The sequence below is a fragment of the Mastigoproctus giganteus genome, chromosome 11, assembly GCF_048544385.1.
Source record: "Mastigoproctus giganteus isolate SK-2022 chromosome 11, ASM4854438v1, whole genome shotgun sequence".
Classification (NCBI taxonomy): Eukaryota; Metazoa; Arthropoda; class Arachnida; order Uropygi; family Thelyphonidae; genus Mastigoproctus; species Mastigoproctus giganteus.
The window spans coordinates 84,948,165-84,975,752 of NC_143585.1; the positions used below are offsets into that span (position 1 = coordinate 84,948,165).

General features: G+C 39.8%; 1 protein-coding gene across 4 annotated transcripts in view; it reads left to right on the forward strand.

Annotated features, from left to right (window-relative positions):
* The window catches only part of LOC150078211 (uncharacterized), a 446,657-nt gene extending 433,785 nt beyond the window's left edge, over window positions 1-12,872 (forward strand). For all 4 annotated transcript variants that reach the window (XM_090385062.1, XM_090385063.1, XM_090385064.1 and 1 more), the window contains one exon: window positions 12,465-12,872. In XM_090385062.1, the coding sequence (XP_090241188.1) occupies window positions 12,465-12,494 (30 nt within the window). In that variant the 3' untranslated portion in view covers window positions 12,495-12,872. The remainder of the gene's footprint in view (window positions 1-12,464) is intronic.
* The last annotated feature ends 14,716 nt before the right edge of the window (window positions 12,873-27,588 follow it).

Here is a 27,588-nt window from a genome sequence, read left to right on the forward strand (position 1 = left end):
TGCAGTTCTCTGTTGACCACAATACAGCATCTGATAAAAGAATGGTTAAATCTGGAACTAGATTCCCTTAGACACCTAGTGGAATCCATGCTGTGATGTGTGCAGGCTGTAATTTGGGCAAGGGGTGGCCATACTAGATATTGAATAAAGGTTTCTAATTTTTTGGACAATGAGATCAGTTGTCTTGGCAGATTTGGCTTTTTTTTCTTTCTTTTTATAAAACCTCAAACACGAGAGGTATTAGAACCTATATTACTTAGTATCGTGATTGAGTTGGAGGTTGAGAAGATGAGAGAAGGTATTTGTTGACATTAGACTTGAACTTCTGTAGACTGTAATTTTCAGGAAATACGTTTGAAGGAAGGTTGTTCCAGAAAACGGCAGTTGAATGAATAAACGAGGAAGATGAAAAGTTGGTTCTGAGAGATTGAAGTTCGACAGTAAATGGATGTTGGCAGCACGTGTTTGGACTGTTTTGAAAGAGAGAGCGGATATTATAGAAGCCAATTCAGAAGAACAGTGCACATGGAAGCATCTGTAGAAAAAGCATGCAGCAGAAACAGTACGTCAATGAGACAGCGAGTGGAGAGACTCTGTTAGAGATGAGTCATTAATTAACCTTCTTCTGAATGGAATCTAATCTCAGATGTGAGAACAATATTCCATGGTAGGGCAGATTTGCTATTTGTACAGAGTGAACAGTGTTTGGAAGAAAAGTAAAGCTGAGAGCGAAAGAGAAAACAAAGTTTTTTTAGATGCAGAGGAATCAATATTTGTAATGTGCTTGTGCCAAGAGATATTACAAATCAAGGTAATCCCCAAAAGAGATATATCATTTTGCCTAGAAATCAGAGTGTCACCAAAGATAAGCATAGGAGCAGAAGAATTCTTTTTGAGATATAAGACAAGACTGAGATTTAGAAGGATTGAAGTAAATTAAGTTGTCTTTGCCCCACTGGAGATCGGCATTTAAGGAATTGGTAGTGGATATTCGAGAAGTTGAAGCTTATCGAGCAGGGCAAGGTTTCTCAAAATGGAAAGTGGAATGCAATGTGCTACCATCGGCAAAACTGTGGATAGGATTTCCAGTCAATGGAAGGCAGTTATTAATGTACAAGAAGAACAGAGTGGGGGAAAGAACTGAACCTTGGCAGACACCAGCATTAGTGGAAAAGTTAGAAGTAACAGAGCCATCACCTTCAGTGAGAGATCAGAGAGAAAACTGGATAACCCATTACAAAAAACAGTTGGCAAACCATCAGATGGAAGCTTGTTTAGAAGACCTTTATGCCAAACACGATTGAAAGACTTTGAGATTTCAAGAGCAACTGCTTGTGTTTCACCGAACTTTTCCATTGAATTTGTCCATAAATGGGTAACATAGCTTCTGGATTCACCACTGGATCAACACTGATGGAATCCATACTGGCAATCGTTGATCAGACGGAAGGTTTCAAGGTAGTTTAAGAGTTGACGGTTAATAGATTTCTCAATTACTTTGGAAAGAGTAGAAGTAATTGCAATGTGATGATAATTGGATGGGAGGGGGTTTGTCACCCTTTTTAGAAACTGGCTGGATATGAGCAAATTTCCAAGCAGAAGGAAAAACACCTTTTGGAATAAGAAAGTGAAAAAAAAAAAAAAAAGGTGCCAAAGAACAGGAGTAAGTTCAGGAGCACAGGTTTTGAGAACAAGTGGATAAATACCATCAGGACCTGGAGCTTTCTTAGCATCATGATTCTTCAAAATCTTTCTAACATCCTTTTGACTAAAGACCAAAAGAAGGCACTGAATGGGAGTTGTTTTACCAAGATTATTAATACATGAGTTTGGAAGAAAAATGGGATGCTAACGGGTCAGCTTTATACTTGGCTGAAGTGACAACAGAACCATCTGGTTTTGACAGAGGTGGGAGCAAAGATGGGCAAAAGTTGTGGCCAATAGCTTTGGCAAGAGACCAGAATGCTTGGCTACCATTAGGGCAAGAAGCAAGTTTTCTACTCTTAGCTTGTTCAAAATCTAGTTTGGACTGATTAATAACTGCTTTACAATTATTGCAAGCTTTGGTGTAGGCAGAAAATGAAACTGAAGAATTGGAAACAAGTAAATTATGATATTCAACATTCTTCTCTTGAACAGCCTTAGCACAATTATTGGAAAACCAAGGTTTAGATAAAGGACAAGATTTTAAAGTGGAGTGTGGGATAAAGGATTCCATTCCTACAAGAATAATTTCACTTACACGATCCGAGCAAACATTGCATCAGAAGTTTTCAAACAGTAATCTGACCAAGGAAAAGAAATCTCACAGGACATCCCATTTTGCATTCTTGTAATGCCAAACAACATGAGATTGGGAATAGCCATGAGATATAAAGGCTCCATTGGAGAAGAGACAATCACCAAGTTGTGATCTGAGGTGCCTAAAGGACCACTCATTTCAACCATGTACTTAAAAGGGTTGTTTTTGAGAGAAAAATAAATAAATAAATAACGTGTTGGCTGATGGTTAGGATTGTCTGGTATTCTTGTAGATAAATGAACAATCTGTGTGAGGTCATTAGTAATTGCAAAAGACTCAGCGCATCTCGACCAGCTGGGTCAGTGTAACTAGAAAATGGAAGCCTGATGGAGTTCTGAACATTAAAATCACCAAGGAAAATTAACTCTCTATTAGTAAAGTTGGACCGGAGAAAGTCAAGTTGCAAAGAGAGGAAGTGAAAGAGCTCCACATGATTAGTGGAGTTGGGAGAATGGTAGAGACAGCAGATGAATTTGACAGAATGAAGTAGAGAGATTTTAAGCCAGAGAAGATCGAAAAGTGGAGATTCCAAATTACCAAGTCTCTGACAGGGAATATCGAAATGGACATATACATGAGTACCATGTTTGAGGGGAAAGGAATCATACAGCAAATAATTTGTGCAACTGAGATGAGCAGTAGTTGAATCAACCGATAACGGAGATTCTGTCAGAAAAAGTACATGGGGTTTGGCAGACTGCAAGTGGAAATGGACATCGTTAAGATTAGAATTGAGACCACGTCTATTTGTGAAATGAACTATTCTAATTTAATATACCATTCTTTGAAGTTTTCAGATGTTGTTCATATAGTTGAAGTACAGGTAAGAGTTATGCTATTGTGCACCAAGAATATCACGAAGACCATACAGTCTCTTCTTTCCCATTAACACTTTTTTTTTTTTTTTCAGTTTAACGATTATTTCCAGTTAGAGGTTTTCTAGCTAGATTGGTTTGTTTTTAACCTCACATGTGTGATATCCAATGTGATATTATGGTTGTCTTTTATTATAAGTTTATTTATTAATTTAATTAAATTTTTTTTATTTATTTATTTCAATTTGAACATTATTTCTGTTTCAAGAATTCTAGTTAGGCGGGGTTCGATGAAATATCCAAGTCCCACAAGTCCTTTTTTGCAGGTTTATTTACTTTTTTTTTTTTTAGTAAATAGTTCTTATTTCAGCATTTCTGATTTAAGTTTACATCAGGGGGCACTACTCAATAGCTTGTTTCAAAACATTTTATTTAGTTCTTAACTTTAAGGACTGTTTAGATGCTATATCCTTTCAAGTTCCTTGTTTCTTGTCACAAGTCTGTCTGTAGAAGAGGAGTGTTTTGCCACTCCCTGATCTAGCATTCCAGTTCATTCCAAAGATGTTTAATCAGATTCAGGTCTGAGTGCTAGATCAGTCATGCTTTATTTTCCTCAAACCCGATTTTAAAACTTCTCATTTATCATCATGATGAAATGTGGAAAGCTCATTAAGTTGAAATTGTTGATGTGTGTGTGTGTGGACATGTGGAATTGTCCAAGATGCCAGTGTATAGCTTTTGGCACTGCAACTAATGGTTTGAATCTGAACCATGGGAAGCAGTTGCACACCATGATTCCATCCAGAGCTTCATTACAGCCACAATACAACCGCAGGTAGGGCCTCTGAGAGGAATTTTATCAGAGGGTGCAAAGTTTCTTTCGGGCCCCTTCCCTTCTCCATTAGTTATCATGTTTTTATCCACTATGGTTTTATGCCATGAGCTGTAGCCTGCAAGGCCAAAAATGGTATGAAATATGAGAGAGGGGTGGAATGGAGTGTTCTGTTGATTTTCCGCACTTGAGGCCTTATGCTCCCTCCTTCCATGATTAATATAAATAAAATAAAAGAGGATCAGAGAGAAGAAAGCACATTTGATTTGAACATCTCTGTTTATGCTACAATACAGATAAGGAGAAAGAATTCACATTGAAACATCCTTTTATATTGCAATTCAGATCAGATTATCAGAATACATAATTATTAGTAAAAAAAAAAAAGTAGATAGACTTAGTATTTACTTTAAAAAAAAAAGAGCTTTCCTGGCCTTTTTTTGTGAAAAATTTTGAATCGCAGCACAAAAATTAATTGTTCTGGCGATGTTTGATTCAATACTTAGCCTGGCCAAATCCACAAGATGTTCCTGACACATTGTAGACCTTAAATAATTCATAATCAGCTTCAGTTTGCTAAACGACCTCTCTGCAGAAGCTACTGTTGCTGGAATTTGTTAATAGTATTCTTAAGCTAACACAAACATTTGGAAACAGGTCACCAAGTCTGTACTCTGTTAACAAGTTCAACAGATCTAATAGCTTTAATTGTGCATTTAGAAAATTTGCTTTATGTACTGAGGGTAAATGTTTCATTTCTTTTCCAAAATCATCACCATTAAGGTCAGCAGGATATTGCTCTGATAAAGATAAAGCTTTTATCTCCACATCACTTTCAGACATGGTAAGATACACTGGTGTGCAAAACTTAAGGACTGGTTCTAATGGTTAGAACCAGTCCTTAAGTTTAACACTGGTTCTGAAGGTTACAACCACAAAATCAAACAAAACAGCCTGTGGTGATTTGCATAACTGTGGCCGTTCAGTAGAAAGCTGGTGCACATGCAAAAATTTTAATTGTGATGAGAGGGACCTGACATAAACAAATAAAAGCAGCAGTTCAGCAGTTACATGCAAATTACCGAATGGTGAGCACAATAGTTAGACGTTAGATTGGTTTCATACAGTGCTACAGACAATGAAATGGCCAGTAGACAACATCTGGATGACTTTACACCTATGGTTGAATAATTGGGAAGCTCGAAGTGCAAGGAATGTGGCTGCAAAGTTCGGTATTGCCCATAGCATCATCTCATGTGCGTGGTCAGCCTTCAGAATGACAAGTACAGCTGGTCGAAGGACCAGTGGTGGTTGTCCATGAAAAACAACGCCCAGTGATGACCACTGTATACTCCTGCAGGCCAAGAGGGACTGACACCAGGCAGCTGGATCCATTGCAAACCAGCTGCACAGGACGCAGGATATCACAGTTTACTGTGGTCAGGCGACTCCACACAGGTGGACTGTTTGCCTGACAGTGCACTGGCTGTCAGGTGTTTAACACCTGCCCATTGGAGACCGTTTATAGTGGTGTATTGAACACAAGGACTGGACAGCAGCGCAATGGGGTAAGGTACTCTTTACTGATGAGAGTAGATTCAGTCTCAGCAGCGATTCTGGACGTCAGCTAATCTGGCAAGAGGTTGGCACACAGTATCACCCCACAAACATCACTGAAAGAGATCGATATGGCGGTCGAGGGTTCTCGTCTGGGGAGGCGTTATCTTGGATGGACGTACACAACTCCAGATACTGGAAGGTGCCACTGGCCCCGAGTTTGTGCTTATGGATGATAACGCCACACCCTGTTGCACTGCAGTTGTTGATCTGCTTTTGGAAAGTGAGGACATTGTTCATATGGATTGGCCTGCCCGTTCCGCCAATCTAAATCCCATCGAACTCATATGGGACGCCTAGCTGCATGTCCACACCCACCAGAAAATCTTCACCAGTTGAAGATGCCGCTGAGAGAGGAATGGACAATGTTACCTCAAGAACTTATCAACATTGTTCTAAGTATGGACAGGCGGTGCAAAGCCTGCATCGACATTAGGGGTGGCCATATCCCCTACTGAGGATCACCGCTTCCCTTTGTTCCATCTTTAGCAGTGATGCATCTGTATCATGGCAGCCAGTGCTATGTTGCCATTTTTGAATAAAGTCCCTCTGTACCATTTTGTTTCCATTGTTGTGTGTTGGTGTTGTTTCTTCCATTTCTGTATCTCACGAGGTTCCTTTGGTATGCTTTTCCCATATCCAGGCCACACCTATGAGAAGCTACAGGTGAAACCTGACTGGTCAGGTTTCACCTGTAGAAATCAAATTTTTCTGCCAACTGCTTAGCATTGAAGCAGACAGTTAATCCTGTTATAACATTGTCTACCAAAACGTAAAACACACTTTCTGAAGTAAGCCTCTTCTGGCCTATTATCTGTGTCATTCATTTCCTCCAAGTTATGTGCTGTCATCATGTGGGCTTGCCCTCTTGTGCCTGACTCCACCACATCTACGGGAGAGTTTTATTTCTATCTTTAGGTTTGACGCAACAAATTTGGCTTCATTCCACATGCATTTTCCATTGTTTTGAAGTTTTGTCAGATATGTGAAAAGAGTTTGTTTGCTACTTCAACACCCAGTGTGGTATCTCTAGCTTGGATGATCTTGTTGCAAATATCTATGCCAGCTAATATTTTGTACCACACAGCTGACATTAACACACAGGAAAAAGATGTCACATATAATAAAACTCCATGGACTTCATTTCTTGTTTTGGCCGTCAAATTTAGTTCTAGGAGGTCTTCCAGTGCTATTTTAATGCCGAGCAAGTGAGCTACAAAAGGCTTTACACATTCAACATGATCTGACCATCTTGTTTTCAGACATACCATGAAGAGAACAACCAACATGGTTTTATAGTAATTCGACCGCTTAGAACTGGAACTGAACAGGTGGTACACAGTTTGAATTGTTCTGAAAAAGGTTATTGTTCCGAAAAAGGTATGCATTCAGAGCATCATTTCCACATAAGTTGAGCATGTCACAACCGCAATGTGAAAAAATTGCTGTTGAGCATTGTTCTTGTATGCCGTTGTATTTACAGCCATATTTGCCCCATTATCATAGGCTTGAGCTCTATAATCACTGAGAGGAATAGCATGTTCTTTCAATGTATCAGTTATCAAGTGAGCAATTTCTTCCCCTATTTTGTTGCTACATCTACAAACTTGAGAAATCTTTCTTGAATCTCATACTTCGTTTCTTTTAAATGTACGTATCTCAAAAGAAATGTTGTTTGTTCAATATGGGAGGAATCTGGTTTGGCATCTACTATTACTGCAAAGTACTTTGCAGATTGTCTCTCCAGCAAAATGTGTTGTTTCACAAGATTCGAGCATTCTGCAATAAATTCATTTTGTGAGTCAGGGAACAGATAATGAACTTGAAGCCACTCACTCCTGTACACTTAGCACATGTTCCTGAAGGATGGGGATCCCACCTAGAGAGCAGTTGTTATTATTATTAGCCATATGGTGCAAGGAAGCTTGAGGCTTATGCTGCACCAGCCAAAAAATATTCCAGAGAGAGAGAGAGGGGTAGAAAGGAATTGCCAAGAAAGGGGAAGAATGATGATGATATCCAGTTCAGGACCCTGGGTGTGCCAAGCCCATACCCACCAGATGTGAGCCCCTGGGGTTGTTCAATGAGTCCTAAAAAGTGTCCATTGTTTGAATCACCAGTTCAATGGAATGAACCCATAAATGCCAGACCACGTTCTTCTAAGAAGAGTACAGCATCAATGATGCTCTTTAAAAGATTGTACCATTTCACAGCTTCAGTTTTGATTGACGCTTCTAAGATGGTGTCAACTCCTGTCCCAGACAGCAGGCGCCTCTAGTTCTCACCAAGCTAGGTAACATTCTCTGTGACTATTGCCTTTTTCATGTTTTGGGATCCTGTAGAAAAGTTTCTGCCACTACCCATTAAAATCCCAGCCTTCAGCAGATACCAGTGCTAGCCTTGAGACTAATTGACTGTCTTGTGCCAAAATAATCAACATGGAAAGAAATATAATGCTTGTTTCTGTTGACTCTAGACAAGCCAGTCTCTTACATGTAGTTCTCCATTGGTGCTTTGAAATTTCAGTATGCTTTCTGGGAAAAGTTGATTGCAGGTATCTTTTGGGACCATTCGCAACATACTTTTTTATTTCCTTTTGAGATGGAAACTCAGTTGTGATACATCCAATGTCAAGGCCTGCATTATGATTACTCCTCTCGTTTTCCAAATTCACTTCCACATGCGCCTGTATGTCTGTTTCTTTCTGTTTTTCATATTCTGCATCTGCCCCTTTATCAAAATTCTGTGCATGATTACCCAAATCAACTGCTCCTTGTTTGGGGATGAGGTTTTGCTCCAATTCTATAGGCGAGTTCAATGAAAAAAATTTTTCAAGCCACACTTAATCCAAATTGAAAGAGCGTTTGTCAACCCCTTTTTTTAATTTTCCTCTCATTCTTTCTTGTATTTTCTTTTCTGGGCTCCTGATTTGTGAGAATACATTTTGGAGAGATGATTTATAATTTATACTTTTATATCTGAAAAAAGGAAAAAATAAGACAAAAAATATTATATACTAATAATTTAGAAGTAGTGGTAGTAGACTAGTATTAGTAGTAGTAATAGAGTAGTAATAGTGACAAACCCTCACTATGCTAATCGACAGAACACCCTTACATTTACAGCCTATAACCTGGGCCCAGATCGTGCTGACACACTCAACAACTTGAATGAATTCTATGGCAAATAACCATCCAAAACACATCTCCTCTTACAGACCAAGAGCAACCCACTCCTATTCTATAGGAATATCCAATGGTCTTGAGGATTATCCTATTCTATAGGATATATAGCTCCTATTCTATAGTAATATCCAACAGGAGACAGTCTTGAGCTGCTCTCGCAGCTCAAGACTGTCTCCACAGACTACAACCGATGACATCGCTACAGCTTTGAGAGATGAGTGGCAGCTTGATGTTGCAGTCGAACAGCTCCCAGCTAAGTACCAGAACTATGCCTTCTTCAAGCTCGAATGTGACTCCAAACTGTATCACGTCAAATGTCCATCCATACGGAGCCATCATATGTCCCTTTTATAGGATAGCAACATAATGACAAACTAGGAAATGCACCCCCCCTCATTTCCAATTCCTCATGGTTCCTGAAACTATTAGAAAGGACCCTCTTCCCAACTGTAACAGCTCACATACTTCCAGATGCTCCACCACAAATTCATTCATCACTACCAAACAGGTCCACCATTACCAATCTCCTTGCCACCACCCAGTGTCCTTACAGCTTTTGAGAGGAAAGAACTCCTCATAACCTACCTTAACATCGAAGCAGCATTTGATGCCATTCAAATACCTGCCCTCCTACAACTGTTTGAAGACCATTACTCCATAGGTGGGGAAGCATTGCATTTCCTCTCATCATTCCTTCAGAACTGTACAATCATGCTCCATAATTCTGACAACAGCTATACTAAGCAAATATCTAAGGAGTATCACAAGGGGAAGTCCTCTCCAGCCTCCTCTTTACTGCCATTATCTCCCTTTTTTATAACCCAGAGACCAGATATATTTTATGCTGACAATTTAAAGATACTGACCACCATCCAAACAAATGCAGACTCCAATATGATCACAGAGGAAATTAACAGTGTGCTCCTTGCACTAGTAGGCTACCTCAAACAATTTGGCCTTAATATCAACCCAGCAAGTCTGAGTGCATGCTCTACTCCTTGAAGAAAGAGCCCACAACCATCTTGCCAAAGATTAATGCAGTATCCATACTTCCTGTTTCAAATCATTTAGATTTAGGGATGGTTTTTGATGCAAAGCTGACATTTAACCATCGCATCCAAAAACTCATCAGGCGAGTGGAGCACCTGAAATGGAGAGCAAAGCAGCACTTCGTTATGTCTCAGACAAGGTTACTGCAACAAAATTTGTCAGGACCATTGTTTACCCCCAGGCTACTTTATGCAGCAGAAATCTGGACACCGGCAGCACCCACAAACACAAAACCCATCTGGGCAGCAGAGTACTGGCTCCTCAAGTGGGTAATTTCAAGCACAGGATACCACCCCAAGCTCATATGACTGAAATGGCCCTGGCACTGGGAATTCCCAGTCTTTTCTCTCTCTCATTGAACAAAGGAGACTGGTAATCATGATAAAGATGCTGACCGGTCTCATCACATCTCCTTCATTCTGGGATGTGGCTGGAGGATTCCAGCTGAGCCACCTCAACAGTTTGCTTTCTTCACTCACACCTCCACTTATCAGATCGCTTCCTACCCTACCAGATGCTCAGAAGAATCCAGGGCATCGATGCCAACTTAGAGAAATTTGCTGTTAACCGATACTATAGGAAGAAGATTCTGGACTCTGTTGCAATAACAGTGCCTGGGGTCAGGGGGTACATCGACCCGCTGACCCCAGGCATTCTACACGCCCACACTTGGCTATCTGATCTGGTATACTGTAATGCAACACATTGCACTGTAGAGTCTGTTCCAAGGACAATGGGCTGGGCACCACTGCACACATTATCTGGAATTTCGTTTGGTGTGATGCGGGGTTTATGAACAGCAGCAGTGCTCTACCATGATTCATAGGGAGCTGCTCTAGCTGAGCACTTCTTGTGGATACCTGATATTCCAATGTAATGATATTGCTACACTATTTGTCTAGTGATTTGTAATTCAGATAGGCCAATATGGCTCCATCCTAGTGGATTTTTTTTTTTTTTAAGTAAGAGTACCATTTTTGTCCTTGACTAGTGTTGTTGCTCTTCTCTCCACAAGTTCCAACATATACGTATCCTTTCCCACCTGTGTGTGTGTGTGTAGTGCTTTAGCTGTAACTGACCATCTCCTTGTCCCTGCTAAAGAAAAAAAATCCTGTGTATCATTCATAGAACCCCGTGAGATGTCTTAGCAGCCTATTTACACCACTGCTCAGAGAACATATCAGACTAATTACCCCTAAGTCTTTTTTGTTCTCCCACATCTTCTGTGCTTTACCACCCAAATAGTATGTTATTCTGGGATTACTGTTATTCAAATTCAACTTTGTCAGTGGCAATTGATGTTTAACATGTTAAACATCAATTGCCACTTCTTAGCCAATACCTAATTTTTATAGAGCTTGTTGCAGTAGTATGCCTTAATGCATATTATTATGCACCTAACAACCTGTCATCTGAAGACTTAAACATTCAGCTTTATTGTCTTCATCAATATCATTCATAAATACAACGTTCTGACATAAAGTTCTCTGAGCAGTGTAGACAGCTCATGGAGTTGTCAATGATATACAGGAACAAAGAGGTGATTGTCCTTGTGTATAAGACAATAGTTAGGCTGCATTTTGATTACTGCAGTCTGGAAGACTTGTTTTAGGAAAGATGTGAATCTGTTGGAATGGATGCAGAGAAGAGTGGAAGAATTGTTTTAGGAAAGATGTGAATCTGTTGGAATGGATGCAGAGAAGAGCAACAAGTAAAGTACACACACAGGGTACCTTACTAAGAAAGACTTAAGTTCTGTAAATTGCAGCATCTGGAACCTATGAGACATGATTAAGTAGTAGTAGTAGTGGCATGTGATGCAAGAAAGAAAGTATATGAGCTTATGCAGCATCAGCCAAAAAAAAAAAAAATCACACCATTCCCTCCAAATGCCAAATAGGCCAATAACCTCCTCTCCTAGCTGAAATCTCCATGCAAGATCGGGAACATCTAAGGAATCGATTCCTTCCCCCACTCCCAATATTATGGTTTAAGATTTGTTGATGAAAGAAACTTTCCTTATGGCAAAGAAAAGCTCATCTCTTTCCATGAATACATCAACATTCTAAAGAAAAAAAAAATTAAATTAGAAATTGAAAGAGGCATTAACAGAACTCTTCCTTTTTTGATGCATCTTGTGTCCCTTTTGTCTTTTCATCTGATGCAGAATTAATACTTGTCCTGGCTGGTTGTTTTGAGGATTTCTTAGCACATCAACCATTTTATGTGCCATTTCTTATGTTACTAGACGTGATTTTTATCTATCTGTACCGTGCCTGTAGTTTTGTGTGTATGTGTTCACTGAGCCAATTTGAAATGTTTTATACACTGAAAAACCTCAGTATAACTCGGGAGGAAAACTTGATTAATGGAACCTCCATTTGAATAGGCCTTGAAACCTCCAACAAGATTTAAATCAAGACTTCCAAATCAGTGACTAGTATAATACATCCCTGGTAATTCAAAAAGACTGAAATTGAGATGAATGCATATATTCCATTTTCTTATTCTAGTTATTCCAGCAATTTTAATTTTATTATCAGTATAAAATGATAGAGGGGTCAGTTTTAAAAGTAATTTTAATGCAGTAACATGTAACTGATGTTAACCATAAATTGTTTTCTGTTATGAATTTCAGATTCTAATTAATTTTTCTTTTTCAGTTTTCCTGTGATACTGGCCATCAACAGTGAAGTGACTGAAGTACACACTGTTTGTGTATAAGGGAAATGTACATTTATGGACAGAAATTTTGTGTTGTAAAAATACATAACTGTATGGGTAAAAGTAATTTGAAGGCCATAATGCTTATTTGTTGTAAAACATTCAGAATTCTTGAAGTGCCTCATTACACTAATCAAATGCATCGACTGAAGAGATGGATGATATAGGCAATCCATATAATAGCAGCCCAAATCATGACTGCAAGTTTTCACCTCCCTGTCCATTTGAGCTCCATCCCACATTATTTCTCTCTTGCTCATTTACTCACTGATGAACAGAAAGTTTTAAAGATATTCCTTTTTTGATTTGCTATTTAATTCCTGTGCAGAAAATGTGATCATCTAAAAACAACTAGTTTTTATCAAATGTATGTAATTCTGTACAAAATAAAGTTATAATATTATTTTATTTATTACTTTATTTTGATAATTGTTATTTATGTACATTCCGTGTTCAAATAAATAGCTTCAAGTAGCATTTTTTTTTTTTTTTTTTAACACTTCTCTTATTAGATAAATATAAAACACACAAGATAGTATTACTTCTTCTATTTGTTACAGTAGACAATTGCCATGTGAGATGTATGGTTTGAGTAAGTGTGAGAGTGAATTATGAGATTTATATTCACTTGAATTCCAATTACATGGACAGTAATTGGGATTCAAGGATATTTTACATACCGTGGAGATACTTTTCTAATAGCACTGTGTGTGTGGGTGAACACACAGTCTATTTAAATATACACTCAGTGAACTGTGACTACCCCATCTGTCATGGACTATGCCACATAGCTCGCAGTATAAAAAAGATGAACAGCTTCCTGCACTAGAGCAGTGGTAATTTGCTTCTGGTTGTGCAAGTCGGTGAAAAATTTGCAGTTACAAGAAGAGTTACATAGTAAACATATCACAGAGTTTCGAAAAGGGCATGATCGTGAGAACTCATGTCGGGTGCTTCCACATTGGAAATGGCATGTCTTGTCGGTTGCTCAAGGCCTATTATGTTCAAGGTGTACAAAGAATGGTGTTGAACATGTCAAACCGCTTCCTTCTGACAGAACTATTAAAAGGATGCAAAGTGGATGTTTATGGTGAGTGAAGAGTCAATGGCAGGACACTGCATGATGTTGACAGTTGACATTACAATTTAATATTGGGAATGGAAGAACAATATCCCAACTGACATGTTACACACTCAGATGAATGAGGTTCCACAGCAGATGACCCAAGAGACTCCCTCTCCTCACCACTGATCATTGTCACTAGCGACTGCTTTGGTGTTAACATGCTGGTTGGACACTGAAGAACTGGAAACAAGTGCACTGGTCAGATGAGTCCATGGATCCATCGTGCATTGTCTAGGTAGGTGGCATTAGTTCGTTAATATGGGGCATGTTTTGCTGCCAAGAATGGACCGGTGTTTCGCTGGTGAGGTCTATTGGCGGCTTTTAGGAGACCATGTACACCTTGCCATGTTGCATTTTTTTCCCCAGACAGAAATGGGATCTTTCAAGACAAAAATGCACCACATCATCAGGCCCACAGTGTGTAAGAGTGGTGAGAAGAACACAGAGAAAATATCACTCATCTTGATTGGCTTCCAAATTCGACTAACCTCAATCCAATTGAACAATGTGGAATGTTTTGGAACAGGAAGTGAGGTGTATAGGCAAACCGTCATTTATTCTGACATTGTGGAAAGCCCTGCAGGTAGCATGTCTGCAGATCCCTATGCACATCTTGAGACATTTAGTGGAGTCAATGCCTAGGTGAATAGCAGCTGTTATCTGGGCAAACGGTGGCCCAACACAGTATTAGGTGGTCATAATTCAGTGATAACTGAGTGTATGTGAATATATATATATATATATATATATATACACAGTATTTAAATAGATGGGTTTGTTTTGGATATGGACAAAAGTATTTTGATAGACATCGTTAATTTAGGGTTACAATCCATCCTCTTTTGTCCGGATTTTGTCTAAAATTTTTGTCCGGGTGGATTTTTATAAATTTGTCTAAATGTCCAGATCTTTATATTATACGCCATTTTTTTTTATGCAAGCTTGACGAAAACTACAGAGTTACATTATACAGAATCTTTTTCGGAATAGGAGACGATTCTTCAATTCGAATTTCCGTGTTGACAATTAGGCGGAAGACCCCAACGACACTCAGTTTAGTGCATTGAGATTGTTACCACACCTGCTTCAGAATTTACGCACATATAAATTTTATATAGTCTAGCAATCCAATATTTTGGTTTAGAGAGTAGATAACGCGTGAAGATAAAATGGTGTGCTAGAAAAAGATATATAAATTACAGGAATTCCAACATGTCAAATAAATATTGACAGTTAGAGGGACGGACTGTTTTCTATAGAAATTGATTGCAGCATATGAAAACGTGGATTTGAGCTGTGTGCACACCAAATTGATCGAAAGTTGCGTACTGTCCACTAAATTTGGTATACTTATCAACGATCCAATCAAGAGGCAGACACTAGTTTATTTAATACCAAAGTTTACCTTTTTTTAAAATACTGTTTTTCACTTTAATAACAAAAAATATTTATTATCCATCTTTATGCCTGAAGGTACTTTTCTGCAATTAGGCTAGTTTAGTTGTGAATGTAAAACATAACCTAACCTTAATAAAATTTATGCTTCTCTACTTATAATAAAAAATATTTATTATTATTTCAATTATAAAAATTAATATTATAAAGACTACTTCCCCTAAAATGCCTAAAAGGAAGTGCATGTTTACAGAAGAGATGAAAAACAAATTTCCATGTTTTGTATCTGGCCGAGAGGAATGGGAAGATGAATGTAAAGTTTGCAGAATGGGGACATATGTTTCGGTAGCCAATAAAGGGGTTGGTGATTTGAAGCATCACGTTGAAACTGAGAAGCAGTTCAAGGTGAGGCCTCTTCAGGAAAGGTTACAGATTTTTTTTGTCAAAGCTGTCGGTAAAATAGAATATGATCTGGCTGCTGCAGAGGGTACTTTTGCTTTTCACACTGTTAAACATCATAATAGTTACAAATCAATGGATTGCACAACTGTCACGTTAAAAAATGTATTTTTTGATTCTGAGATAGCAAAAAGATTTTCCTGTGCTAGAATCAAGACAGAAGCCACTGTAAACTTTGTACTTGCAAATCATTCTCTTAATGTTACTGTAAAAACTTTAAAAGAAAATAAAATTGCATACTGTGGGGTCTCAACTGATGAAAGTAATCATGGTTCTGAAAATTCAAGGTCAATGAAACCAAGGTCTCATTGACCTTGACTGCAAGTGTCTGGGTTAAAGGCACACATTCCCTTAGTCAAGTATTATTATTATTTGGTTTTTAGGAACATTAGCAACTAAGGCCATATTGCTCCAGGGATATGCGGTGGTCATTCCCTGACCTTTCTGCATCCTCCGTATTTGGTGGTCACGGGCTTGAACCCCAGTCTAATCAAGAAGCGTGTGCTACACACTGCTGCTCTTGCCCACCTGGCTACGGAGGTGCCAACTTAGTCAAGTAAGCCCAGCTATCATTGTATAAGTTTCAGAATAAAATTGTCGGAGCAGTTTTGCTTTGTGAATGGAATGACATGCCTATCACCATGATAAACTTACTTCATATATGGCTGAAATCAGGACTGTGCATACCTATCTCATCTGTGTACTAAATAAAATGGAAAATAAAATGCTATGGCAAATGATAATTTGTATGGAAAAGACAAGTCTTTTCACCAAGATATGACTCTTTCATATCAGGCTATCACTTGTTTGCTTCTATTTGTATTGCACTACAAATAAACATTTCCCAAACAAGAGTGCCATTTGTGGTAAAGCAGAGCCACTGTTAAAACAGCCATTTTTGAAGATTGCTGCTCTCTGAAGTGAGTAGCAGGCAGCAGTGCAGCACTTAAAAACCCAGTATGCTTTAACTCCCAAGAGATACTAAAAGATATTTTAAACAGAGCAGAAGCTTCAAGACTATTAATTAGCTGTAATTCTATGTATATTTGTAAATTTACAGCAGCTAATTAATTAGTTTAAAAATTTATATAGGTCTGAAACTAAATTACTCTAGTATCTAACAACAACATAAAAATGAGAGCTGATACCAATAATTTAAGGTTTAAATATTTATTGTTTAACTATTGTTTATTGTCCTTTTCAAAATACAAAGTAGGTTAGAATGTGATTTTTTTAAATCAGCAGTTGCAAATATAAGTAAGTAAATAAAGTATTCAAAAACTGTATATACATACAAAAATGCTTGTCACATTCTTATTTTATAAAAATACATAGATTTATTTATTCTCTTTTGAAGGTGTATGCTTCAAATTTACAGTATTAAAATTTCAAATGTACAGATAAGTGGCATTAGACTTAAATAATAATAATACATTAATAAGCCTCTGTATTATCAGCTTAATTAGTATTAATTACTTGTAATTTAATCCCAGTTCCATACTTTCAAAACTCAGGACACATCTGCTCTTATGTTACTATGACAAACCCTACACGGAGAATATGAAGGAGAATATTCTGTTGCAACCAGTAATTCCAACAGAAATTTTATAATTTTTTTTTGTCTGTTATTTGCAATTGTTAAGCTATCAATAAAGAGTGTTTACTGTTTCTCGATAAAAATGAGCAGTATCTAAGGTAACAAGATAAAATATTTTTCATTTGCTATTATGGTGAAAATTTCATACTTTAAATGTAAAACTAATATATGCAGTAAAACCTTTCTGAAGCTGAACTTTACTTGTATGTCCCAAAGAGAGAGAACCTAATTCTCTCTCTCTCTGGGACATAACAAATATATGAGGCTTGTGCCATATCGACAACATTCCCTATTAGAAATAATGAATGGTCAATATATGTTAATAGAATTTATACTGATTATTATGTGTGTAGTTTCAATAATCAGTAATTAGCCTTTAAAAATGTATATGGATTTATTAGATAATGCCTTGGTATCTCAGGAAACTGTATATTGTCTAAGTGATAACTTGGACAATTCTAAATAGCAGGCTTAAATAAATGCCAGTTATAATATTTTAGCTTGCTGAGAAAAACAGACGAAATAGGTTTTAGGTAAAAACTCTTTAATACTAACATCCTCCTGAATGATAAGCATTGGCACCCACAGCATATCCAACTGTTGCTGTTACAACCACAACCCTCTATTTCCAACTAATTGTTTCTGCACCTGTGGCACATGTTTCACCTCGAATGACTACCATGACTGGGCACTCTTTATATTTTTTGTATTAATGCTTTTGTAATAACGCTTTCCCCACTGAGGAAGGGCAATCTCTGTCCAAAAGCTTTGGTGATTTTTTTACTTTATTTTTATCTTAATTTTAATCTGTGCTTTAACTTCTTTTTATTAGAGTTTTTACCTAAAACCTATTTTATCTGTTTTTCTCAGCAAGCTAAAATATTATTATAATGAATAATCCTGAAAGCAAAGGCCTATTTCAATTTGTAAATGCCAGTTATAATTACTGGTTTGTGTTCTGAGTTTGGAAAGTGGAATCTCGGATTAAATTAAAGGTAATTAAGGGATTAAGATTATTAATTAGGTGACAGTCTCTTTTAACCCAGGACATATATAGTGAATTGTGGGGGGGGACCTATCTATTGGACTTAAGCTGTGATAACATGGCATCTAAATATTAAGATTAAAAAAAAAAGTAAAATTCAAAAGCCGTTTTATTCTCTCTAATCAATTTAATTTTTAATATAAATACTTAAAAAAAAAAAAAAATCCTTCCACATAAATGAGAAAGGCATACCACACAAACGAGAAAGACATGCTTACTAATCACATTGTAGGCTGAAATCTAGATTTGCTCACCAAATGTACCCCACAGCAGTTTAATTATGCTTTACAATAATGCCTTGTTCTTGATATTTGGTTGCTTTAATGTTATCTTTCTGTATTTTTCTAATATGAAAGAAAACATTTCCATCTTATTTGCTACAAAACTAACCATTTCTGGCTTCCATACTGGCCAATAGTATAAAACCTTTCTTAATTCTTATTTTTGTAATCTAATATTTGGAATGGCACAAAAAAAAAAACGGGGATTATTGAGTGTCATCAACATAACACTTCTGATTGGGGGGGAAAAAATTAGTGTGATGGTTAAAGCTGGCCCCTTCCTACTAACATTTGTATTAAGAAAAAAATTAAAGCAGAAAAAAATGCAGCTCCTTGGTAATAATCAAGGGAAACCCTTCAGAATATTTCTTTGCTGTCTTTTTAAGAAACACGTGATTAAATTTATTGAATAATAAATGCATACCTCGTAGATGAAACAATGCTGCTACTGATTGTGTAAACAATATGTAGACCTCATAATTCATTACTTTTAAGATATGTTAATTTCTAGGAAGATATTGTTAAGAATTACTGTAGAAAGTAAACTATTTCATAACCACAAATTCTTGCAGTACAAAATGCCTTATGATAAAGTTTATTACTAGAAAATATAATTTTATAGTAATAAACTTCATTAAAAAAGTTGTACTTCTGTACTACTGCCAAATTAAAATGACAATTGTAGAAAAGCAATGAAGATGACAATATAAAATCAAGAAAACTAGATAAAAGCATTATAAATATATCAATAATAAAATGACAAAATCAACAGTAGGCTTTCTGCTTCTATAGGTGGTTTTTCCAAACTAATAAAATGTTGGCCAGGGTTGAGGCTACATGTTGTGCATCAGTGACCAGGAGATGACACATTATGGTATCATGGCTTAAGTCTGCAAACTGCTGCGTCTGGAGATGAGGCACCTGCAAGGTGATCTGATTGAGGTGTATAACGCTTTGGATGATAGTGTGATGGTGGACACTTGAGGGGGAATAAATTCAATCTGAGAAAAGTCAGTTGAAGAACTGACAGGATAGGACATCATATACTCCCTCCTATCCCAGACAGGATAGGAGGGAATATATGATGAGAGCCTTGTCAATCAGTTCAGCCCTGGAGAGACTGTGCAAGCCTCAAGGGGTACAATTATTCTCAGCCTGGTGTGCACTTGTTAACAGGAGAGACTGCTTCTACAGGGTTGGGATACACTTAAACAGGAAAGGGTGCAAGACTATTTCTGATGATATCGAGGCAGTGTTAGTGTCTTGTGGTATCTGGTACCAATATGTAACCAGCAGATTGTTTAACTCCTGTAAAGTCTGTGGTTGAGATGCTGCAGATTGGAGTTGCTGTTCCAACACAAACCACAGATGCTCAATGGAATTGACATAAGCACCGGGAAAGCAAAATTGAGAGTAGGACTGTTAACACACTCCTACTCTCAAAATGACTCTGATAAGTATAATGAACAACTGAACAGAGAAATAGTGGGCCAGCAAATCAGATTGTCTTATAACGGGGATTCTAATTTCCCAGATATTGACTGGAGCTTTTGGTTTTTCACTTGCACACTAGCAAGGCTTTTGTGGATTTATTGGATGATTGTTTTCTACAGCAGCAAGTTTGGGAGGCAACTAGAGGAAGTAATACTCGATCTGATTATCAGTAATGATTCTTCATGCATTAAGAATCTGCAGATAAAGGGACCACTAGGTGGCAGTGATCACAGTGTGCTGATGTGGGATTTACTCAAAGTGGTAACTACCATCAGGGGGTAAACGGAAGGGTTTCCTTTTGTAAAAGTGACTATGGTGGTCTGAGACAGTTTTTTAAATTCTATGCAGTGGGACTAACTGATGATGTTACCAACAGCAAATACTAAATGGGAAGCATTCAAAGAATTAATCTTGGAAGCTACTAGGCTTTTCATAACAACTAAGAATTATTGTTCAAGTTTTAGGCCTAAATGGATGTCAGATGAACTAATAAGATGTGGCAGAGATTTGATTTGATTTCGATTTTATTGGCGCATTAGCAGCTAGGGCTATAATGCGCCACGACCAGGTAAAAATTTAACATCTCAGTGACCTAATTAATTAGGCCACCATGTCCAGATCTAAAAATAAATATATAGAAAAGATAAATCAATAAAAGAGATAACAACAACATACAAATTTTAAATACGATTAAAAACATTTATTGCTTTCAAAAAGCTAAAAATCGCAGACACATTGTCATTGTCAGATAAAATCTGACTGAGTGTATAAGGCTCAGTCAGATGATTAAAAGCGGTAAAACGGGTGCTGCTAAAATCTGGACAGTCAATAAAAAGGTGTCTGATCGTTAAAATTGTGCCACACGACTCACACATAGGAGGGTTATCAGCCCTCAGCAAAAACGAATGAGTTAAATGATTGTGTCCTATGCGGGTCCGGGCAAGAACAACTTCCTCCTTACGATTCCTGCGCAGACTAGACTGCCACGGTTCAATTACAGGCTTTATACGATATAATTTATTCGCAGTCTGTCTATTCCACGAATCCTGCCATTGGGAATATATCTTTTTCTGTATTATTTGCCTGTAGTCTGTATAGGGGACTGACAGGCAGCGGTTATTACTGGGAGTTGTTGATTTTGCTGCGGCGTCAGCCAAATCATTTCCCCTAATCCCAATGTGGCTGAGAATCCAGCAGAAGCGGATATCATATTCACGTCCGAGGAGGAAGTGAATCTTCTGCTGAATACTAGACAGAACTGGATGAGGATTATATCTTACAGATATTAAAGCCTGTAACACGCTGAGAGAATCGGAGTATAAAATGAACCGTTGGTATTGGCATTCACTAATGTGATCCAAGGTTAACTCTATAGCATGCAGCTCTGCAGTAAATATACTGCATTCTGAGGGAATCTGCTCCGATGTAGTGCTGTCTGTAAAGACAGCAGCAGATCCCACATATGATTCCGACTTCGAGCCGTCTGTGTAAACTGGCGCGAAGTCAGAATGTTCAGCTCGGTGTGCTGAATAAAGCTGCAGGTAGACAGACGATGGAGTGTCCGACTTTCCCCAATTTCTGAGGGACAAGTCACATGTTGGAACACGAGCATGCCAGGGTGGAAGGGGTTGCTTTGGTGTTTGGGCAACCTTGTCTACCTTAATATTAAGTTCTTTGAGTAGCTCTTGGAGACGAATACCAAAAGGACGATTGGCAGTCTTATGGGTGTTGTAGAAATTTTCCCATCGTGGCTCAAAAACGAATGGCCACGTAGGATGGTCTGGCAGGGATTTCAGTTTTAAGGCGTACTTTAGAGACAACTGCTTACGTCGAAGTGATAACGGTGGTTCGTTTGCTTCGACGAATAAACTCTGGACGGGAGATGTTCGAAATGCTCCAGTAGCGATACGGAGAGCCTGATGATGGACAGGATCCAGCCAACGAAGTACACTGTCTCTGGCCGAATTGTATACCAGGGACCCGTAATCCAGTCTGGATCGTACAAGTGCACGATAGATGCGTAGTAGGGTGCATCGATCCGCACCCCAAGATGTTGAGGAAAGAGAGCGCAGAATATTCAGCCCTCTTGTGCACTTTGTGCGGAGTTGACGGATGTGATCCAGAAAGGTCAGCTTTTTATCGAATACGAGTCCCAAGAATTTTGTGTCCGCTGCTACTGGAATTGCATTTTGTCCGAGCTTTAATTCAGTTTCCGGATGAAGATTACGCTTACGACAAAAGTGTACGCAAACGGTCTTCTCCGGCGAGAACCTGAAGCCATTAGCAAGTGCCCAGGAATTAAGGTGATCAATGGCTTTCTGCAGTTGTCTTTCAATAACCCTCATGTTGCATGACTGACAAAATATGCTAAAGTCATCAACATAGAGGGCACAATTTACAGTTGGAGGAAGTTGTTCTGTGATGGAATTTATTTTGATGGCAAAAAGCGTGACACTTAATACTGATCCTTGTGGTACTCCTTCCTCTTGGCTGAAGGGACGAGAGAGTGAGGATCCCACACGAACTTGGAAAGATCGATTGGCCAAAAAGTTTTTAATAAAAATGGGGAGTTGCCCCCTAAGGCCTAGGCTATGCAGATCTTTTAATATGCCAAATCTCCAAGTTGTGTCATACGCTTTCTCCATGTCAAAGAACATCGACACCAAGTGTTCGCGTTTTAGGAAAGCATCCCGGATGGATGCTTCCAATCTAATAAGATGGTCCAAGGTGGACCGGTTCCTTCGGAAGCCACACTGGATCTTGGAGAGAAGGTCATTTGATTCGAGATACCATATTAAACGAGAATTAACCATTCTCTCCAGGATTTTGCACAGACAGCTGGTCAGAGCAATAGGACGATAATTGGTGGTGCCTTTTGGATCCTTTCCTGGCTTAGGAAAGGCAAGAACGATTGCCTTTCGCCAGGAATCCGGAAACTGCCCCTCAGTAAAGATTCTGTTATACAGAAGGAGCAGACAATCCATAGATTTTGGTGAAAGATGTTTAACCATTTCATAATGGATGCCATCTGGTCCAACAGCACTTGCTTTGGAAAGAGTGAGGGCTCTTTTTAGTTCCTCTATAGCGAATGCCCCATTGTAGGGATAGAGGCTCTTGGTCTTAAAATTAAGTGCTTGCTTTTCCAGTTTATGTTTAAGGACCAGGAACTCTGGGGAATACGAAGATGTTGCAGAGATCTTAGAGAATGTTTCCCCAAGAGCATTGGCTATTGCAGTTGGATCTGCAATAGCGCATCCATTATAATCTAGGATTGCAGAAGGTTGGGAGGTATATTTTCCCTTCATTTTCCGGATTTTATCCCAGACTACCTTAGAGTTGGTAGACTGGTTAATAGATGATGTAAAACGGATCCATGATTCCCTTTTGACTCTGACGACGGATGTAGCATGCTTTGGCTCGTGCACGTTTGAAGGCTATAAGGTTGTTCATGGTAGGATATCAGCGAAATATCCCCCACGCTTTGTTTTGAGCCTTTTTTGCTGCTGTGCATTGTGAATTCCACCAAGGTTTGGGAAATGGTGGAAACCGGGCTGATGTTTTTGGGACAGCGTTAGCAGCTGCTCGGACGATGATTTCTGTGATGTACTTTACTGCGTCATTGATCGGCTCTTGACTGACTGTGCTAAGATCGAAATTTGCCTGTTGTTGGAAGGCAGTCCAGTCAGCCTGATCAATCTTCCACCGTGGTAACCTAAAAGGAAGACATGGTCTCCCCCTGTGTAACAAGGTTATCACAGGGAAGTGATCGCTTCCGTATGGATTCTCCTCCACTTCCCAAGTAAGTGAAGGGAGTAGAGAAGGGGAGCAGATAGAGAGATCAATGGCAGAAAAGGTATGGGTAGGCATGTGGAAGAAGGTGTTTGTTCCAGTATTTAGAAGGGAAAGGTCATTGTCATTCAGCATACGCTCAATGACTCGTCCCCTTCCGTTGATGTTAGCACTACCTCACAGGGTGTTATGTCTGTTAAAATCCCCGAGAAGTAAGAAAGGGGGAGGCAGCTGCGTAAGGAGATCATCAAGGTCTGCCTGGGGGATGTCAGTCCCAGGTGGCAAATAAATGGAGCACACAGTTAATAGAAATCCCACTGAAAGGCGAATTGCAACAGCCTCTATGCTGGTTGTAATTAGCAGAGGCTGCACTGGGGTCTGGTTACCCACAAGGATAGCCACTCCCCCATGTACAGGGCCATCCGCAATTCTATCCTTTCGAAAAACTGTGATGTTGTGCATGGTGGGATCATCATTTGCCTTTAGATATGTCTCCTGCAAGCAAAAGCAAAATGGCTCGTGCTTTTGCAGGAGGGCCTTGATGTCATCCATATTTTGCCGGAATCCACGACAATTCCATTGTAGGAATTTAGCCATTATTTTGGCTTGGTGGGTCCATCAGGCGGCTTCCGAGGTGCTGAGGGCTTACTTTTATCAGTCTTGGATTTATCTTTTTTGGGGAAGAATGGACGCTGTCCCGTGTCCATTTCCTCCTCCGCAAAGAATTCCAAGACTGATTCTTCGGGTACCTCCTTTTGCTCGACATCCATCTTTTCTTGGGAACTAGGGGGGACTTCCCCTTTCTTATTCTTTGCTTTCGTAATTACCTTTGTTAATTGTGGAGCATTAGGAGGTACCGATATAGGAGTGGCAGCTGATTGGTCCTTCTGTGTAGGTTTTTGCGAACTTAAGAGATACCGCGCGATGGGAGTGAAGGACTCCTTTGGAGGAATGGTCATGTCCGTCTGAGTTCCGACGGAACATCTCCCTGCTACCTTCTGGGCGTAGGTAGGTCTGTTGATATTAAGGGGTTTGACCGATTTCCTTGCCTCCTGGTATGATATATTTAGCTCTGCCTTCAGCCGTTGAATTTCTTTTTCTTCTTTCCACCTCTGGCATGCTCGTGAGTAGGCCGGATGTTCGCCCTCACAGTTAATACAGGTGGGTTTTGCGGCTGAACATGCTGTTGTTTCGTGGTCCTTTGCACCGCATCGTGCGCATGCAAGGACTCCACGGCAGGCCATTTGAGAGTGTCCATACTTCTGGCATTTAAAACACCGTAAAGGGTTCAGAACATATGGACGCACTGAACAATTAATGTATCCAGCTTTGATCTCGTCAGGAGGTTGAGGAGAGTTAAAAGTCAGGATAACGCTCCTGGTTTTAACTATTTTTCCATCCCTTCGTGCAGTGATTCTCTTGACGGCAATGACTCCCTGTGGTTTTAATTCGGAGCAGATTTCCTCCTCGGTGACGTCGAGAAGGTCCCACTCCGAAATGACACCTCTCGATGAACTGAGTGTTCTGTGTGGTGTCACCGTTATAGGGATTCCTCCGATTGATGTTACTCGGAGTAGATGTTCGGATTGCCTGTCATTTTTAGTTTCAATTAAGAGGTCTCCAGAGCGGAGCCTCTTAACTGATTTGGGTGAACCTACTAACCCATCTAACCCTTTCTGTATAAAGAAAGGTGACATTTTTCCAATTGGTTTTTCATTGGTGGAGTGCATGATTAAAAACCGCGGGATAGGACCTGATGGTAATTCAGTCCGCTGCCTCTTTGCAGCAATATTGCTGTCAGTGTCAGTATTTTCAGATAGGGACCGGGTTGGGGCCCCTGAAGAAGTAAGTTTCTCAGGATTCATGAAGTTTTTTATATGGTTCAGTGCCCGGGCTCCCCACCCACCACGGAGCCCAAAGGGACGCCCACTACCCGGCATGCAATAAATGCGCTCGGGAGTGGGACGCCAGGGCTACCCAGAACTATACCCGCATCGCCGCCAGCCTGAATCCTGTCCCTCGGACCATGAGGGTAGGGGCGTGGCATTGACACGGTTGACCCTCGCAGGCAAGCCTACTAGCCGATTGATCCTAGCCGGGCCTTCCAGGACCACCCGTCTTGTCGAAGCAGGGGCCAAAGTGGTGTATTGAAGCTGGGCCCCTCAACCACTAGGATCCCCCTTTCCGAATTTCCACGGGTCGCAGCGCACAGCAAACACGCCGGATTCCATTGATGTAAGCCCGGAACCTAGGCTGTGGGCGTTGGATCCCAGTGATGCTAGTCTGGAAGTCCAGCAGCGTCACTGGGAGGTCCCCTCACCACGTACAGGTGCCCATGTCGAGGGGGTGGCAGAGAAGAAAAATGCATGGGATACATATAAATTAACAGGTGCCACAGAAGAAATGGTAGATGCACCGATGAGCCAAAACATTTTGACCACCTAACTAATATGATGTTGGTCCTCCATGTGCAGCCAAAACAGTTCATACCCGGTGACGCTACAAGATTTCTATAAGTGTCTTGTGATATTTGGTACCAACATGTAACCAGCAGATTGTTTAACTCCTGTAAAGTCTGTGGTTGAGATGTCGCAGATTGGAGTTGCTGTTCCAACACAAACCACAGATGCTCAATGGGATTGATGTCTGGGGAATTTGGAGGCCAAGGCAATACTTCGAAGTCTTCCTTATGTTCCGCGAATCAGTCTCTAACAATCTGGGCAGTGTGGTGTGAAATTAACCTGCTGAAAGATGGCACTGTTCAGAGGGGGAAGACCATTGCCACCAAAGGGTGTACCTGGTCAGCAATGATGTTTAGACAGGTGGTAGACATCAGAGTGCCCGGCACATGGATGACTGGACCCAGAGTATCCCAGCAGAACATCGCCCAAAGCATGACACTGCGGCTACTGGCTTGTTTCCATCCCACAGCGCATCCAGGTATCATCACTTCCCCAGGTAAATGATGTACACTTACCTGGCTCCACATGGTGCAACGGGAAGTGTGATTCATCGGACCAGACGACCTTTTAATCACTCAAGGTCCAGTTTCGATGCTCGCTGGCTCATTGTATGCGCTGTTGCCGGTGAACTGTGGTTAGCATGGGCCCATGGAGCAGCCTGAGGCTATGCAGCCCCATTTTCATCAGGGTTCGAAGTACTGTATGTTGTGACACATTACTCCTATCACCAGCATTCCAATTACCAGCGAGTTGCAACGTACCATTGGGGAGAGCCTTCACTCACCTCGAGCATCGATAAGTGATGATCAAACCTCGCTGGCAGTTCAGGGGTTTTAGTCGTCCTCCTCAGACCACTTTCAGTAGGTACTAACCACAGCTGAATGTGAGCACCTCACTAGCTGTGCTGTTTAGGATATGCTGTGACCCAGTTGTCTGGCCATTACAATTTGGCCTTTGTCAAACTTGCTTAAGTCCATTGCCTTTCCATTCTAAAGAACAAGAGTAAAACTGATTAATGGAGCTCAGTATCAGGTGTTTTTTATACCATGTCCATGCATGTGCCGTAGTTCACCTGCAGTTGCTTCGATTTCCATAACCACTCGCTGGTTATGTTTTGGCTCATCGATATATAAGCTGGACTGTAATCAAGTCACAAAGGAATTGGCAGGCAAAAGCAGATTATGAGAAATCTTTGGCAAAGGATGCAAAGAGTTCTCTACTTATGTAAACTCTAGAAGGAAAGGGATGAATCAGATTGGTCCGCTTGATATCAATGGTTCAACTGTAGTTGATGAGCCTGCTCAGGTAGCTAGCAAACTGAATGAGTATTTCGCATCTACATTTATATGTGAGAAGTTATTGGGGGAAAGGGGTATGCCAGAGGTTTATTAAACTCTGGCAGTGAGCTATGTGAT